General features: G+C 39.8%; 1 protein-coding gene across 1 annotated transcript in view; it reads left to right on the top strand.

Moving 5' to 3' along the window:
* BANK1 (B cell scaffold protein with ankyrin repeats 1) overlaps positions 1 to 18,223 on the top strand; it is a 132,571-nt gene that overhangs the window by 100,630 nt on the left and 13,718 nt on the right. The window contains 3 exon segments of the mRNA XM_031066471.1: positions 7,586 to 7,682; positions 9,177 to 9,473; positions 12,252 to 12,539. Coding sequence (XP_030922331.1) covers positions 7,586 to 7,682; positions 9,177 to 9,473; positions 12,252 to 12,539 — 682 coding nt within the window.

Raw genomic sequence — 18,223 nt, 5'->3', positions numbered from 1 at the left:
CAGAAACTCAGTGAAAAGCTGGAGTTAACAAAGTTGCAGAAAGTTTGCTATGATTTGATAGACAAGCACACAAAGTAAGTGTGAAATTGCACAAAATAATGTTGCAATTATTTGGGATCAGTTCAGGGATGCTGGCTGATATGCAGTGCAGCAGATCTGCTTGTAATGAAGTTAAAGTAAACGTGCAAGTGAAATGGTTTAATAAGGGAGCCCAGAAAGAAATTATTTAAGATTACTATTTAAGATAATTTCAAACGAAACAATTCCTTTTTCCTGTTATTAAAATCTCTGAGCCCAAAGTTAGGTATTCATTGATGTTTTAATTTGTTTAGTTTCTTAATATAGTACAAATACTTTGTTTCAGTCATACATTTGCTCCAGACTGATTACAAAATCATTAGATTTTGGCAGTGGAGCATTTTATTTCTCATTTATTGTATGTAATCTCTTTTTTTTGGTAGTTATTTACATTTTATGTACCTTTAGCATAATGGAATGGGAACGCTAGGATTTTGTTATCTTTCATTATTGCAGACATGGTAGCAGCTGAGACTTGGGACAAATTTTAGGCAGAGGGAATTTTACAAATTACTGCAAATGTCACAGTATTATTTTTACTGTCATTCTGTGTCCTTCTTGGTTTTATACCTTATTTAGTATGTGGTTTTTGTGTTCTAATTTGTTTGGATTTGTGTGATCAGCACATAAGGATGCCTATCCACCAGATCATGTGATATTCCTGATTTGAATTAACATGAAAAAAAAGTAGAAAGTGTTGGGTTAAACTGAAACCCATACAGATAAGTGAAGCAATTATGCACACACCTATGACCCCACAAAAGAAATCTGGGAATGATAATGCTGAAGTTTTACACAGCAGGAACATGCCTTTGAAGGACACAAAAATCCTGTGTCCTGCTCAGGTAGAATCAGAAGGGAATTTTAAAGATCATCTAGTCCACCTCACCTGCCATTTTCCGCTAGATTATGTTGCTTGAAGCCTTCTCCATCCTGACCTTGAACACTTAAAACTGTTGGAATTTAAAGGCCTAATGGATGTATGTCAAAGGCAAAAGGAGATGGGGGTAATATATATTTAAGATTCAACAACACTACTGTGTTTATTATGTCCAGACATCTAATAAAAAGCCACATGGTGTAAACAGCTGTGTGAGGAAGGCATGAGGGGTTTGCAGTAAGTTATGTTTCCCTGCTACTCTGAGAAGTCATTCTGACTAACAGATCAGTCATTGCCTTTTGTTCCTAGAATGAACAGCTTTATTCAAAACCAGTTGCTGATGTTAAATACCTGTTCTTTTTGTGGTCTAATCTGTGTGGCACACACAGTTTTAAGTCAGTTGCCTCTTGCCCAGCTGGATAATGGATGCTAGAGAGACTTTGAGATCTGACATCTGGTGTTGATGCTGCCTCAATAAGGCACAGTAAAGTGAAGGGAAATCATGGGAAGCACAACCTTGAAAGGCATCAGTGAGAAAAGTCCCAGGGACTTCTAATGCCCTCACACCTTTCCTGTAAACAAATAGAGCAGGGAAGGGTGTTCTAATTCGTTTCTGGGAGTTGGAAGTGCTGATCTCTCTGGCTCAGCAGCACTGCATGTGCAGCTCCTGGGCACAGCCTGAGATGTGCAGGAGTGGTGTGGGGCTGAGGCTCTGCCTTCTCTCCTGTGGTGAAGCAGAGAGCAGAGCTGAGGCCCAGCTGGGCAGCAGGGTGGAGCACACAGGGCTGGCTCAGCTGTGCTTCCTCAGAGGGCAGACTGCGTTGCACATCAGCTGGCTCTGACACATGGGAAGCAAGCAGATGGCAGCAGCAGTTTTGGCTGGAAGGATAATACATGCCACTCTTGGCTTTTGCTAAGACAAGTCTTGCTTAGGACAGGAGGGTGAGTTCAAGTGTTTCCAGGGCTGGATTCAGCCCACACTGCTTTAAAGCCCTGTTTGTTTCAGTATTGCATGGCAGAACATGTGCAGGAAAGTTTTTTTCCACCACTGCTCTTCCCACCTGCCCAGCTTTACAACCAGGTTGGTTTTTGTCTTGGATTGTAACACTGTATTGAATGATTCATTGCCCTTATGCTTTAGGGTTTTCTCATGGGTTTTTGCAAGCCTGAGTTATCAAGCAAGCTAATAGGGTACTAAAGGTGTTTGATATTAACAAAGCTAATGAACAACAATGTTGGAGTTGTCCTCATGCATGCAATCAATTTTATGAAGCTCACTTCCTCAGTCATTTCTCCAGGTGCTCATACAGGACCCTGGGAAAATGAGTCATAAATACTTAAACACTTCCAGTACTTTGATGAATATTTTACATTGTAGAATATGTGAATATTTGTAATTAATGCAGACTTGAGAGTTAGAAAAATTTTTATGAGCAGAATAGCTGGTCGCTAGGCTCGGGGATGCAGTTGGAACCTAATGAAATAAAAGTGTTTGCCAAATTGCTTGCTAGCAGTTCATGAAGACTGCAAGCAAATGGAAAGTATTTCCTATGGTATACTAGTTCTAACCTCTGCATTCTGGAAAGCTCTGGCAGGACAGTGATAATGGGCATAGTGTAGGCTACACCACAGTGAGGGTAAGAGAAAAGGAGCAAAAGCTGTGAAGGTAGATGCCCAAAGGAAATATATCCCTTTTGCTTCAGTTTCTGCGTTGAGAGTCAGCAGAACAGTGCTGGCAGGTCTGAGGAGTGGTATGAGCAAATTACGTGGGGCTGGGGGAAAAAAAATCCAACTGCTGTGTTTCAATCCAGTTTGTCTGAAAGCAAGAATATTAGAAAGCAAATCTGGTACACCTATGACAAAGAAATGGTGGAAACATCCAGCCAAGGAAAACAATTTCTTCTGTCTTGAGGTGCTGAGATTACCCTATTTACATCCCATTTTGTTCTGTGCTTAAATTTGCTCCCGGTGGGACGATGTTTTCAGTGTGTTTGTGTACCAACACATAGGCTTTCGCTGAGGTCCAGGTCACCAGCATCTGTCTGGAAAGGAATACAGCAAGAGACATTATCCAACAAGTTTTTAATTGCATTGATAAGGTTTTGACTTTTTAAGTCAAGGAAACGGCTAGAGGGCTCTTTTCTGTGTAAACAAAGAAGAGGAGATAATTTGAAGTTGTCCAGACAGGGTAACCTTGGTGAGAGCAGCCTAAGATATGTTATTGTATCTGGTTTCTATGACAGGAATGAAAAATAACAACATAATAGCAGCTTTAAAAAAAAATTAAAAAGCATATCCGAGTGCATACTTGCCGCATTGTGAAGGAAAGGTTGAAAGAGTAGCAAGAGAACAATCCCAAGTAGGATTATGAAGTCCACAGGAAGTAGAAGCTGTATCAGGTTGCTAATGTCATGATAGAATTGTAGCATAGGCACTTAAGAATACTGTGAGAGGGACCAAGGCACAAAATGAAATGGAGCTAACAAGAAATCAGAAGTAATAAGAAATGGTTTTTAAGGGTATTTTTCAACAATTCATTGTGAAAATAGAAAGGCTTATTAATTAGTATCATCTTGGCTCTTGTACTATTCAGTACCCTGTTAGCAATTTTAATAATAGAAAGATTTTTCAAATTCCTTCCAAGTCTATGATCCAATATAGTGATTTATGAGTAGACACACTCTTAATACAGTTACATGAAATTTTGAAGTGTTTGCAGTTCACATCAACTTCTAGGTTTTCCAAGCTGTTGATTTTACTGTTCAAAGAGGACTGTTTGCCTCATTGAGATGTGCACTGAAGAGAAAAAAAACAAAAGGTGCTGAAATAAAAAGTACAAATGAGACCATCTCCTCTTAGTTTTCTTTTCTAATGATATTTAGAGAAAATGCTTATTTTCTTTAGGATGCCCTGACTCCAAAGACATAGACATCCACATACTGCTCAGTTGGTATGAGATACTTTTAAAAGCATTGCTCCGCTTGGATCTTGGCTCTATATGCTCTTGCAGCCTTTCTAGCAAGCCCATATAGACTGTGGTAGCTTTAACCAGCATTTGACAACTTGTTTCTCAAAATCCCAGGAGGATCAGGGCTCCATATCAGCAGAGGGAGAGGGCAGCTGCTGGAATCTTTTGGACTGGTGCCTCTCAAGAAAGTCACATGGTAGAAATTGGTGTTTCCTGGTGATCAACACAGGTTCAACTGCGGGTGACTGGCAGTGACTTGAATGTTATCTTGTTGCTTAATAGTCAGAAGAGGATGCCTAAAAAACTGTACCTGTAAGACAGCCATGCTGTAGTTGTCCTCTGCTCTGAAATGCTGAACTGCAGAGCAGTGGGAGACAGACAAATGAGCAACGCATTTCTTGGCAGAACTGCAAACTTTGAATGTTGGGAGTGGGATAAGAAGGAATGTTGTGGTGACATGTTATAAACAAATCAGGCAACCAGATTTGTCTCAGCCTTGGAAGAACAGGCCTTGGTGTGACTGGAGGGTATTTTTGGGATGTCTCCTTGCAAGCCTGAATTCTATTCAACAGGCAGTTGGAAATGCCCTAGAATCCAGAAGAAGATTAGATTGCCCTACACAAATCAGAAGTTCTTACTTTGTTTCTAGAAATATATGTTATGGATGTATTTTAGATATAGCCATTTATATTTTATACATAAAGGCTAATGTAAGCTGTGATTGTTGTATTTACCTGTGAGTGAGTAACTGTTTATAAATGAAGTGCAGATGTCCAGATGCTTCTCACTCTTGCCATAACTTGGTACAACATCACTGTTGGGTTAGATTCCTCTGAATTCTTTAATATTTCACTACTCACTGTACAATAAGGTAAATGCCCCTAATTTCAATGGTGTCAGCCCCTGCCAGCATGGATTACTGTATCAGTTTAACAAGGAGAAGTCTTCCAAACACATACCTTACAAAGCTGGCTCTTCGGAAGAGCATTGTAAAAAATTCTCACAAGATGGTTATAATAATTTTCATAATGAATTCCTGAGTAAGGTACTGAGATAAGCCAGTTTAAGCTTTGTATAAGTGGAACAGTTTTGAAGCTGTTAAAAAACTTTACCTTTTTGAAAATCAATAATAAAGATGGTTAAAATGCATAAAAGACAGAAAATTAGGTATCTACATTTTGACTTTGAGAGGCGGCATTTAATCTTAGGACTTGAAGCAATTTCAGTCTCTCAAAGGACTTTCAATGCATCCTGAAGTAAGGAAATTATTTTGAATTATTTTGCTAACTCATAAACTAGTTTCAAACATTCAGACCCCTTTTCCATAGTCCTTTGTAAGCAGTCTTGTGCTGAGAACAACTTTTTTTTTTTTTTTCTAGTTAAGCTAGTTCTTCCTTTGGAAGGTGTCTTGACATCCGTAAGAAATCTCTAGAGTAAATCAAAGATCCATTTTCAGCCAAGCAGGCTCAAACAACTTGGAAGTTCAGCTATGCTACTACATTCAAGTTACATGACCCAGCCCATATGAAAGATACTTCAAACTTAAACAGCAATGAGCATTCATTCAGGGCATGAGGGCAAGGCTTGCAAGCTGAGCCATGGCATTATTCCAATTTAGTTATGTTGATTTGCATTCTTAAATAAGGACACTTTCTGCTGGCTTTGGAGACACTGCACGATTTTCAGCTGCATGGTGTCAACATGCTCAGTGTCAGAGGAGACTTCTGTCAATAATTTATTCATTATACAGAATTTTTTCCTAATGTAAACATATTTAGTTAAAAACTGTTTCCATCTGTTCAGCTTTTCTGTGTCTCACAGGTCCAGGAGCCTTATAGAAAGTGTAGTCAGGGGCTAAACTTCTGAATTGCATCCTGAATTCCCTACAACTCAGCATTATCAGCTGAGTTGGAGCAGCTATAATCTAGCAGGACAGCTGACCTTCAGTCTTCTGAAACATTCAAATTTCACCTTGAAAGAATTTCCTGGGTGTGGTACTCCAATGTCATAGCAGAACTTAATATATCTAGATCTCTCCTTGCTTGATTTCTTCTACACACGTCTTCTCTTCACAGGAAACAAATCAAAGTCCTTTTTTACTCCCACAATGTACACTTACATTTAGATTTAGTCCTGCACGTGCAGGACTAAATCTTTTGAAAATAAATATTCTGAAAAGCCCTAACTTTGGGGCTTTTGAGAGGTATCCTGTTCCTGTGAAGCATAAAGGAACTACATAAATAAGAGGGAAGTTCAAGAAAAACAAAATTCTCTCTCTGGTGCACACATTATATGGGCACAGGAGGCAGAGATGAATCTTCTGTTGTTGAAGGGGAATATAGATGTGTATCCAGGTGTGTTTGTAAAGCAACAAAGCAAGCCAGGGAGGCACCTGTTGCACAGTCTGGTGGCTGCAGTGCTTCAGACTGGCATTCAGGAGATGGCTATGTAAAACAGCAGCAGGGAAGAAGGTATTCTCAGTTCCCCAGAAAAAACTGCTATTTCTCAAAATATTTTCCTCTTTCATGCAGTGAGAACTCTGTCCCTGGGCAGTGGCTGTGGGTGCCACGAGGCAGCAGGATACTTGGAACAAACTTCTTCAGAGTCCAGCATGAGCTCCTGAGAATCACTTTCTGTGCCATGCAGAAGCTTACAAGTTCTTCCTCTTGACTTCACTGTCCACTATTCTACTTGTAATTAACCTTGCAATCTGGACGATACATGGACCATGCTGTTTCCCTATCTTCTTTGGGGTTGGTGTATTCAAACCCCTGGAGTTAAGATTTTGTGATTCAAAACTCCTGAGTAATTATTGAGGGCTCCACTGTGTCAATAGGGTATAGTTTTGTATCCCACTTACATTAGAATCAAGGTCCTGCTGGGTTTCTTTAAAAAATCTGACACTTTTTGAAATTCCAGTTGTTTCTGAAAATCAGTGATTAACAAACGTGTGTTCTATATTCTAGACAGCAGAACTTTCTGTAGTTGTGTTAGAGGCTTGCTTTTCACTGGTGAGCAGAAGTTCACCTCTTCAGCTTGAGGAAACACACAGATAATGTTTTAGAGAACCCGTTGTTCTGACCCTCCTTGGGCTAATTTTGCACAGCACTGTGCGAACTAAGAGCTTTCTAGAGGAATAACACACCACACTGCCACATTTGGTCACTGAGGTAGAACTCCAAACATGCTTTGCAGTCCCATTTCTGGTTTTTCAGCACACACATGGCTTTTGGTACAAACCACTGTTTGTAATGAGCTCCCCAGAGATTTCTTGCACCCTTGATCTCTTCAGTCATGGCCTATGAACTTCGTGTTTTTCTGTTGCTGATCTTTCTCTTAATCTTTGAGTGCTTCACAGCTGGGAACAGAGTTGGGAACTGTCTGGACAGCCCAGCAAAGTGCTAGGGAGAGGAAAAAGCCAGTGACTTTAAATCTTTGCTGTGCAAACTTGGTGGTTTGTGTCAGAACATGGTGTTCTTTCACTGTGAGATACACAGTCCTTTTGCCTGCAGTGTGTATACCACTATAGGCAGCAAATGCATGATGCTTCTGTCTTCAATTTCCTCCTAGCAGAACACTGTATATTATATCAATGGCAAAATGTGAGGGCAGGAGATGATGCTACTAAAACAAATATTCTGCTTTGTTTTTCTTTCTAGAACAATGCAGCAAGTGACTTCACTAATTGCAAGGAGGAAGTGGAAGACAGCGACACTTACAAGTTTATGTTAGGCTCAGAAGCTCCACCAGGCATGGGTAAGTCATGTTGTTGGACAGCTTTGTTGGTACTGCTCAAATGAATGTATCATGTGATGCATCAAATGAATGAATTCCCAGGCAGAGAGGGCAAGTTACTCTGACACTTTCAATTTCCACATGTTACTGCAACTTCCAGGGAGGGCAGATGTCCTAAAAGGAGAAGGCAGCTGAGGGATTCAATAAAGTTCTTGTTCAGTAAGAGAGACCTCAGTGCAACCACCCCTCCTTTTAAACTCTGTAAGTTTGTGATCTCCACTCTGAACCTACAAAACTGCTGAATTCTTCAAGCTCTCAGAGAAGAACCTTCATAAAAGGGGGGTGCTGCCTGCAGGTGCAGTTGAGTCCTGTGTGGAGGCACAGATAGTTGACATTTGCAGCTTGATGTTCCTACTTCCAAGCACAGACTGGTGACAAGCCTGTTGACGATCTGTATGTGTTCCCCTTGAAAACTGCAAAGTTGCTTGTTTGCATTTACCAATGGCATATATTTTTGCATATATCTTACAGTATCATGGATCTATGAGACTAAATTTAATCCTCTTTTTATCTTGTTGACAATTTTATTTTTTCAACTGTCTCATACATATGAAAAGGACGTTTCTTACTCACTAAGTTCAAACTGGTTGCTTTAGCACATAGAGCTAGATAATAGACACTGTGAAAAAACAGGTTTGCTCTGATAAAATTTTCACTGTCTCTGTCACATTGTGTATGGGAACACCTCAGGGTGAACACCTGGAGAAAGAGCATGAATTGTACCACGTTAGCCAGGTAAATGCCCTAACTTCCCATTTGAATCAGTGGTGAAAGGCAGGCTTCACCAAAGGATAACTCAGAATGGAAACCTACCTCAAGGGCTCAGTAAAGTCTGCTGAGAGATCGTGTAGTTTATTCTGTTACATTACTGAGGTTGACTACTAAAATTTTGATGCTGTACATAGTGATTAAAATGTACACTTTCACGTCCTCCACTTTGTTCTTGGTCTGTGGACCAAAAGACTAGAGAGAGAAGAGCTCTGTTTCCACAAGTCTACAGTCATGTCTCCCATGGACCATGTCTATTTCAGTTTAGAGAGATTCAAATCAGCACCCAAATCCCATTGTACAAAAAGCAGTAACACAGATGTGTGAGTTACAGCTTTATTTTGCAAAGTGTTGCACTGTGCTGCTTTGAAAGTCAGATAATAGAAATTCTGGAGGCAGGGAAAATGTGTGTGATTTCATTCTGACAGCCACTCTAGAAAAGTTTAACATTGCACACACGAAGATGATGTGTATCAGAGTAGCAAGATACAGCAAAAACTTCCACTGTTGATTTAGTAAATATTTAAAAAGCTCTTCACTGATGGTATGAATTTGACAGCTTTCCTGCTGTACCAGTTCATAAAAGTTTTATTAGCCATTGTGTTGCTTCTGTAGGAATCCTTGAAACAAGAAGTGCTTCCAGATGGCAATTTTTAAATGAAATAATGCTTTCTCTAATATTAAAAGCCAAGCAGAACTCAAGAGATCAGTATGCAGTTGGATCGAGGTGCCAACAAGAAGTTGAAGTGGATGAGGAAAAGAAGGATGACCTAAAAGACAGCAGAGAGGAGACAGAAGATGAAGATGAAGAAGAGGAGGATTCGTACAGCTATCACAACAGTCCTGGCAGTTTGTATGTCAATGTAAGGCATGAGCTCAAAGAGAGCAGGAGAGATTGCTTTTTCTGCAAGAGGCCACCCCCTCCTCCCCCTCAAAATCTGCCTGGCATCCAAAGACAGGACAATCTGCAGAATTCATCACAAGGTACGATCTTGGGAGGAAAATAACCCCAGATGCAAACACGTGCAAGGGCAGACAATGTACTGCTGCAGAGATTGGTTTGATCACTTCTAGAAGTAGCTGGGCAGGGTGGCCCTAGGGCTACAAGGCAAGCTTGTGCATATGAGGCCCTATCTCTGCAAAACAAGCATCTGCAAGTGATCTTTGCTGTATCAAAATACTCATGACCAGGTTTGTCAGGTAATGCTGTGGTATGGGCTGCTGGGTTCAGCTTTCCCTCATTCCACCCATCTCAAAGAGCTGCCAAATAGTGCATGGTGCGCTGGATTTACAAGAGAGCCTTGAAACAAAGATGAAGCCTGTATTTTTGTCAAGTTGACTTCACTATTTACCATTTAAAAACATTAAATGCTATCATGAATTTATATACAAATATTTAATTATATTTAACGTACAGCTTGAAGTTTCACAGGTAGAATTAATAGAAAGTGGCCACGCAAAGAGAAGTAACAGTATCTTACTACATTTTAGCCAATGTTGTAGTTATGTAGAAGTAAAAAGTTATATTGCAGATTAAAGAGAAAGGCAAAAATTCTGACAAATGCTTTTCCTTTTTTCCTTTTTTTAATACATCTGTCCCAGAGTAAAAATCTAAAATTTTGTGTTGTCATTTGATTAAAGGGATGAGAAACTCAAAGTAATAATTCATCTGTTTCAGGAGGGATGATCATCAATTTTTCTTATTGCAAAAAACAAGTATGCAAAATAATTCAAGCTTAAATAGCAGTTTTAAATAGTTGCATAGGGAAAAAAACCCTCCTTATTTGTTATAGACACTGCTGATAAGTGTGCACACAAATTGCTTTTCAGCTTCTCCACAGTTTATTACTGTTAACTATGTTTTCAAACATAGTGTAACCTATTAGAGTCTTAAGTTACCATCACCAAGCACTCTGATGTTCACATAATTAGGCAGAAATAGCTTGCTATAGGTAGGGTTTTATCCTGTGTTCTGCTGTGCAGGAAAGGTATAGCTATAGGTAAAAGTCATAAGTGAATTCTATGAGAAAGAGGGGCAGCATAAAATTAAAAGTACATCTATATGTGTGTATAAATGATGGATCAGTTTTGGCACACAGGATTTTTTGGCACACAGGTTTGTTATAAATGCCTGTCTTGGAATAGTTCTTATATGGCTACATCACCACAGTAGTGTGACCCTCTCTGCCAAATGCTCTCTGTCTGCATGTGGGTACCAGCAGAGAAAGCTTCCTGGTGTCCTGTGCCAGCTCCTGTGCTGGTAAAGCAGAGTTTATCTAAAAATGCTCCTGTGGGACTAGTTCATTTAGAACATGCTCTGAATTGTTCTGTGTTTAGCTGTGGTTTCATCACTGGCAAATGGGGTATCAGAATTCCTCCGGATCAGGATGATGCTTCCTTTCAAAGAGGAGCTGTAATGAGTTACTGCTACGTATTTGCAGCCAGCTGCTTGCTTTAGGAGTTGCTGTGCAGTACCTCCAAGGCCCTCTACTTCAAGTCTGTGTTTTGGCAGTGGCCTGAGAGTGCCCCCTGTGGGAGTTGAAAAAAAGAATATCCTACAGAGAAGGAAACAGAACTTATATAGTGACCTGGAAATAAAATATTATTCATATTATACACGGCAGGTGTATTAACACCACTTGTGGTTTTAAAATATTTATCTCAGCAAGAATGCATGTTAATGGTACATACTATTATTAATACATCCCATAACAAATATATCCCACTTATAAAGGTTGTTTATCCCCTCTGAACCAAATAAACAGGTAATTCTTTAAATAGCAGCTAAAGGATTGAAAACACCAGTAGTGGCCACAGCCGAATTTAGCAGATACACGTATGTGCAGGCAGTAAATTACAGCACGAGGGAAACATGAGTCAGTACAAGGATTCCAGGCAACAGGTCTACTGTTTTTGCAGGAAAGATGGGTAATCATGCCAAGGAAGTTATAAACATTTATGGGAACACCAGACACAGTGACAGCTTCTAACTCAGCAGTTTGTGGGTGTTTTAAGGCAAATCAAAACAAACCCAAGTATCGGGGAAACCAACAATGCCTTTTAATGCTGTAAAAGGCAGCAACTAGAGAAAAGCAAGTTCTGAGTAGTAGTACTATGAAATATCTGAAGTATAGGGAATACAGAGAGAGGTGGAAGTTTTTGGAGGGGAGAGGGTTTGGTAGTCTTAGCATAGATTGTAAGAAGTCATACGTTCTACCTACATTGTAAAGGGCTTTTCAATTTCTTGTTCACCTTGGCCCACAGTAAAGTCCTCAAAACTCTGTGGGATATTGAAGAGGTAGGAAACACAAAATCCAACATTTCCTAAATTAAGTTTCAATTCTTAAGTCATTTTTGCAACACGTAACAAACAGCTTGACTTTCCAGAATGCCAAGGGCCACAGGTACCTCTTACTTGGCTTAACCATGAGTTACATGTTAGTTACATGTTGGTGTAACTCTCATGAGAGCAACTGGGGCACTCAGTGTTTCTGCAAATAAATCCCTTTTTTTGTGGCTAATAGCTAAGCATCTACATTTGATAATCAGGTGTGAAATCATGAAGAGGCCCTGAAGTTGGAATTATTCCTTTGGGACATCCTCTCTACTGAGTTAGATGATCAGAAGCCTCTGAAAATGAGCGTGCTTTAGTTTAGAAGTGAAATGAGGTCTCTGCGCTACATTAGGAAACTCTAAAGCTTTAACATGTCATCATCTCCTCTCTTTATCCTGTATGTGCAACATAGTACCTTCCTTTTTCAGAGAGGACTTTTGTGGTGGACAGGAGTAAACGAGAGTGGGGTGATGGAATCCCAACCCCATACTGTGGAGAAAACCAAGGTAGCTGTGAGAAAGACAGTGAGGAGGAGCACCCCTACACTTGTGTGGCACAGGATGAAGGAGTGTACGACCTCATCCTGGGGCAGGAGGAGCAGGAGGAGGAGAAAAGGAAGCACTGCAGATCCTTCATCATGAACAGGCCGCCAGCCCCTGCGCCCCGGCCCGCGTGCTCGCTGGTCAGGGAGGAGAACATTCCCTACATTGTACAAGGTTGGTGCTGCTGCCATGTAAATATTTTCTGGGGAATGTAGTCTCTTCTCTTGGTCTCTTCTCTTTGAGCAGTAACATTTTCTAAAAGACTAAGATCCCTGTTCAGCTGCCTTCAAACCAACACGTTTGTTTCAGTCAACCTATTCTCACCCTTCAAATGAGCTGAGAACATCTCTGAATAATTTTTCAGTTTGCATCAAAGTATCACAGTTTTTATTTAGCTTTTAAAAAATTATGACAATATGATAGAAAATGAAGAATTGCTGGGCTAGCTGTGAGTGTGTATGTTACAGCAATGCAATGTAGAATGTGCTATTTGAATTGCCTTTCTTTCCAGTTTCTTTATCAAAATGGTTTTACTTAAGGCTGAAATCTCTCTCTTTGATTTTTTTTTCTTCTGATGAGAAGAATTTTCTTTTCTGGGATAAATGCCTGTGTGAGGATTCCTCTTTCAAATACCTTCTTCTTTCAAATGCCTTTCTCTTTCAAATACCTTTTCTCCAATTTGAGGTGCTAGGAATGGGCGTTTCTAGATAGGATCATTATATTTCTTGAAGGAAAAATTATGTCTTTTTACCACTTCTATGAAAACTGGGAAACTCTTTTGAGCTATTTCATGGAAATACAAGACCAGAAGGGATTTCAGATATCTTTGTAATCCAATTCAGACTGAAACCAAGCTTGAAAGTAACAAAAGGAATTCAGTGGATCTACTGCAGAGATCTCTTTGTAAGTCCCAAAATCCATCCTACCTGCATCCCCACCCTCTTCTACAAAAGCCTGCCAATGTATAAGAATAGATGGTAAAAAAATAGGCTGTCAAAGGACACTATTAGGTTGCTTACTTCATGCTGTGCATGTTTTACACTAGAACAGAAATAATACTACCCAAAACATCCCACTAAATACAGAGTAGCACCTCCTCTTTCATGCCTATCTGAGTCAGTGGTTTCTTTTATTCTTCCTAGCTAGCTCTCTTGCTCCAGACTGTGTAACTCCAGGTTAGGGCCAGAACGCATGGGCTAATGCATTCGTCATTAAGTTTCTCTTTCTTCAGCATATTCAGGAGATACAAGTATAAATCATTGCAGTGTAATCCAAGAATGGATGGGCATAGGGGGCCTGTAAAAGCTACAGAAGTCATGAAATGGCTGCTTTTACTGAGGTTGCTGGAGCAGCGTCTCAAATCTTGTCCACTGTCACCATAGACAGTCCAGTGACTTGGAAACCCTTAGTGGAGATGCTCTATTTGGGAGATGGCTTTTACTGCCTTTTATGGTACTGGAGTGTTTCTGCTTTGTTTATTGGCTAAGGCAGATGCTATCAGAGGAGCTGCTCTGAGGGGGCTGTGGTTCCCCATGTGTATATACATATATTCATATGTTCACACACAGAGGTTTTTTACCTTTGCTTTCATGAACATGTAGTGGTAGACAGATTATTTTCCAGTAGTTCTGTGAAATCAGCCTCTGACTCATGTTCATTTGCTAAACAATTCATGAGGAAAAATGGAAACACTTCAAGAAAGCTTCAGCTGACCACTCAGGTGTCTGTTATCCTACCTATCCTGCTGGTTCCAGACCTAGAATGTCTCATTTTTGTCCAGGGATTCCTGAAATAGCTAGTGAAATTCTAGACAGAAGGGATGTATCTTCAGCTGAAAATTTTTTTTCTTGCTACTTGGATTGGCAATGTTTTCCTCCACACTGGTTAAAAAATTCTCTCTCTAGTCCAGCAACATTCCAGTTTCCAATTTATTATTTTAGGACTGCTTATATTTGATTAAAAAAATTGTTTCATCTGTATGAACCGGGAAACTTCATTCCAGTCCATCATTAAAACCTGCATGTCTCTGCAGTCCTTCCTATATAATTTTAACAGTGTAAAATACTCTAGTTATGCATATACACATTTTTTATCCAGCAAATAAATTGATGGTGGTTTTGGCATCTGTTTTCATCTATTATATAAATATATTGCAGATATTGCAAAGTCAAATAATCAAAAAGTTAGAATTGAGGTAGTTTTCCCCTTTCTCCCTGCCAGGAACATTTCAATACAGTAATAAGTAGGTCGCTATATGCAGCTATTTATCTCAGATATTTTCTTTCATTTCATCTAGTGCTTAAAATGGGTGAGCATAAAAAATCTTCATTGTTTTTCATTTTCATTTTGTTTAAAATATAATTCATGCCTGCTCCTAGGCCCCATGTGTTATTTCAGACCCTCCTGTTACAAACCCTTTGATTCTGCATCCACTGAGTTTTGGGATGCCCAGTATGAAGTAACTAAGATTCTTGAGGTGAACAAAATTACATAACACTTTACTCATTTAAAGCAGAGACACCATTGATTTCAGTGGCCACTAAGAGTTCTCAGAACTTCAAATTAAATCCTCACTGTGTCTGGTCAGTACTCTGATATCAGGCAGTGCAAGCTGGATTGCTGCCTTAAATGACTTGTCTGAGCTTTGGCCAGGGCTTTGTTGGAAAGAGAAGAACTGTCCTGCAGAGCAACTTCTACTTGCTTAACTGAGCCATCCTTCCCTCCTCTATATTCACTTTCTATATGCTAAATACCTTTTAATTTCTAAAACAAATTATTTAATATCCCTGTAAGAAACAGATTGTCTTCACTGCACAGTTCTGGTTGGTCTTCAGAGCTGTTCCCTTCTGGCATTCAGTAAGACAGGTCCTGTGGAAAAGCAGAATGGAGTATGATGCACAGAGAGGGGCTGTGTTAAGGCTACACATTTGCTCACAGATGGATCCCCGTGTACTTTGGGAGTTCATGAAAAGTTTCATGCCCCAAGGATGGCAGAGGCTGATTGTGCCATGCAGATATGCAAGAGGAGCATTTTTTTCTTGTACTTTATGTACCCATAGATGGGCTCATTTATTTGGTGGAGGGAAGTAAGCATTGCATAGCAGAAATGCCCTTTGCCTCCTTGATTGCATGCAGGTGACTCTTAAATTTATTTTTATATCCATCTGGAGAAATTAAATGGCTAAATTTCCGTGAGTGCTTTCACCACACATTGAATGAAGGCCATGACATCACAAAAGACTGATGTCTCCTTTAAACAAAAGTGGTGATGCTTCCATGAGAATAGCAGCAAAGAAGAAAGCAAGCAAATATCTTTCTTTGTAATTAGCAGCTTTCAAATACATGGAATATCAAGTTTACACTGGGCAGAAAGCCTGCTCCCCGTAGATTATCGCACTTGGTGTTCTGCAGAGCAGGATAGGGAAACTGTTGATTAGTAGAAAGCAAACATGGGACTTGACAAGAGTCACTTTCAGAGCAAGATCTACACTTCAAAACCTAGGCAATAAACAGTCTGTGATGCAAGTTGTCACAACTGAACTACCACAATTTACAGTTTGAGCATCTGCCTTGAATTTGCTGACATATAAATTTTGGGAAACATGGGGGAGTTGAAAGATTTAAACCATAAATGTTCTAATCGCTTTTACTCAGTTTCATTTATTATACTTTCAAATTTTAATGAACATTCAAACTGCTGTATTGAACACTGGTAAACAGACTGCATTATTAACAGAGAGTAGATTTGTTCTTTAATTTAGTCCACTGCAAGAATTTTATCTTGTGTGTAAAAGGCTCATCAACCAGTGGAGCTGCAAATTGGTGCCAAGTAGCTCATTGTCCAGATGGTGTGCACTCTTACTGTGCTCCCTTACCATTCCTTAGGTGCTTAGTATTCCTCTGAAGGTTATTTCAGTGTTTTGTTCAATTGTCTACTGCCAAAACAACTGTTAAGTAAACATCTGAAGGTGTTGTGTTTTCAGTTTAGAGTGCAATTTTTAATGTTCCCTATTGATACCAAGTTTGATTGAGCTGGAAACCAAAGTCCTCTGTGTAGTTGTAGGACAGATGCATGAGTTTCTGCAATGCCCCTGCCATTTCTGAAGCCTGGCCTACCAGGACTCCCTCAGGGTTAAGGATTACATTACTGTCCTGGTTTAATCATTTACCTCTCATCATAGACCACTAGTATGAAAGAGTTTCTCTGCAGCAAGCATACCTTCCCTACAACAGCATAAATTTCCTATGCTATAGCCTTTATTTCTTTGCAAACCTCTCACAAATCCCTGAAGGAATCTATTTTCTCTTCTGTGCACTGAAAACATTTTGTTATTCAAAGATAGCTGTCTGTGGGACCTCACCGTAGGTTTAAAAATTAGAAGTGAAAAATATATTTTCCAGTTACTGTTCCAGTGGAGAAAAACATTCTCATTGCTCATCAAAATCACAGGGTATGCAGAAGAAGTAGCATCCAGTGGATATTTTTAGGGAAGCAGAATATCTCACCTACAGAATAGACAGCATAAACCCACTAAGTGAATAAATAAAATCCAGAACAGAACTGTTAGTGTCTTGGAAACTTATCAGGCTGATTACTGGGAAATACAGTGATCACACCCTGAGTCAGTAATTCTTATTAAGCCAATTGTTTAAATGCTCTAAAGCAGGGGTTTCCAAAGTGAAGCCTCAGAGGCCATGCAAATTGCAAAACATTTACGTCCCACTGAGGGATTTTGTAGTACTCTCCTACAATGAGTATAAAGTACTGCACTGCAGACGAATTTCATTATGTATTCCTAACTTAAGGGTGTTTTTCCATGAATGAAATACTAGGAAGTACTCTTTGGCTGACACTTAGACTGTTTTTACAGTCCTGGTTGGGAGTGATATACCAGCTTCACCCACTGTCTTCATTCAGTCAGATTTTTTGCTATCTGAACTTTGGTAGATTGAAACAAGTACTGAATAAGGTGCAGAGAGAAAAAAATATTTATGGGATGCTGTCTGACTGCAAACCAAACTGTTCCAAATACCATATTTCTAGTAAAAACATGCATAGAGTCCTTCCCTTTTTGCTTTTCTCTACTCAAGAAAAATGGGACTAAAGAAGTATATTCAGGTTTTACACCCTGGCTCAAATACTCCTTGAGTATGTCACTAAAGTCCTTCCAGCTTCCATGATGCACTAAGTTCAAATTCTGACAAGAGCAGAGATGTGAGGGCTGTTTTCATTGTGTATGGTACTGGGGTGCATAGTACATTGGCACCACCCTCTGAACAGTTCCTTAAACTAGCTGGTGCCTCTTCTTCTCACTCACTCACTCACTCACTCACTCACTCACTCACTCACTCACTCACTCACTCACTCACTCACTCACTCACTCTTTACCTCCTCTGTAAGGAGGGGGTTCTGGTAATATTTATATTATCTTGCTTCTGTGTAGGGGAGTCATCTCTGTAGAGTCTCCTGAGGTCCCTCTGTGACCAAAGTTGCTGGGATTTTAACAGATTTGAGCTCATATTTGTCAGACTCAGAATCTCACTGCAAATTGTGAAGGGAATTGCTGGTGAGCATATGTTTATTTTTGGATTCAGATTTTCACATCATCATTACACTGTAATTCCTTTTAAAATAATTTTGCTTTTGGTCTGAGAAAATGTAGTGGTTCATTCTCAGCCAACTAAACAATGGTGGAAGGTAGAGGCTGGCAATAGCCTGGGGAATTAGGGTGAGTGGATGTGACACTGTCACTGAAAAGCCCCAGCAATGTAAGGGAGCAATGTGGCAGGTTGGTATTTCTGCAGGGGCACTTGGCATCACCTAGTCTTTATTCTGATGAAATCCCTGTTGTGTGTTC

The sequence above is a fragment of the Geospiza fortis genome, unplaced genomic scaffold (assembly GCF_000277835.1).
Source record: "Geospiza fortis unplaced genomic scaffold, GeoFor_1.0 scaffold11, whole genome shotgun sequence".
In the NCBI taxonomy this organism is placed as follows: domain Eukaryota; kingdom Metazoa; phylum Chordata; class Aves; order Passeriformes; family Thraupidae; genus Geospiza; species Geospiza fortis.
This window is presented reverse-complemented; position numbering and strand designations above follow the sequence as displayed.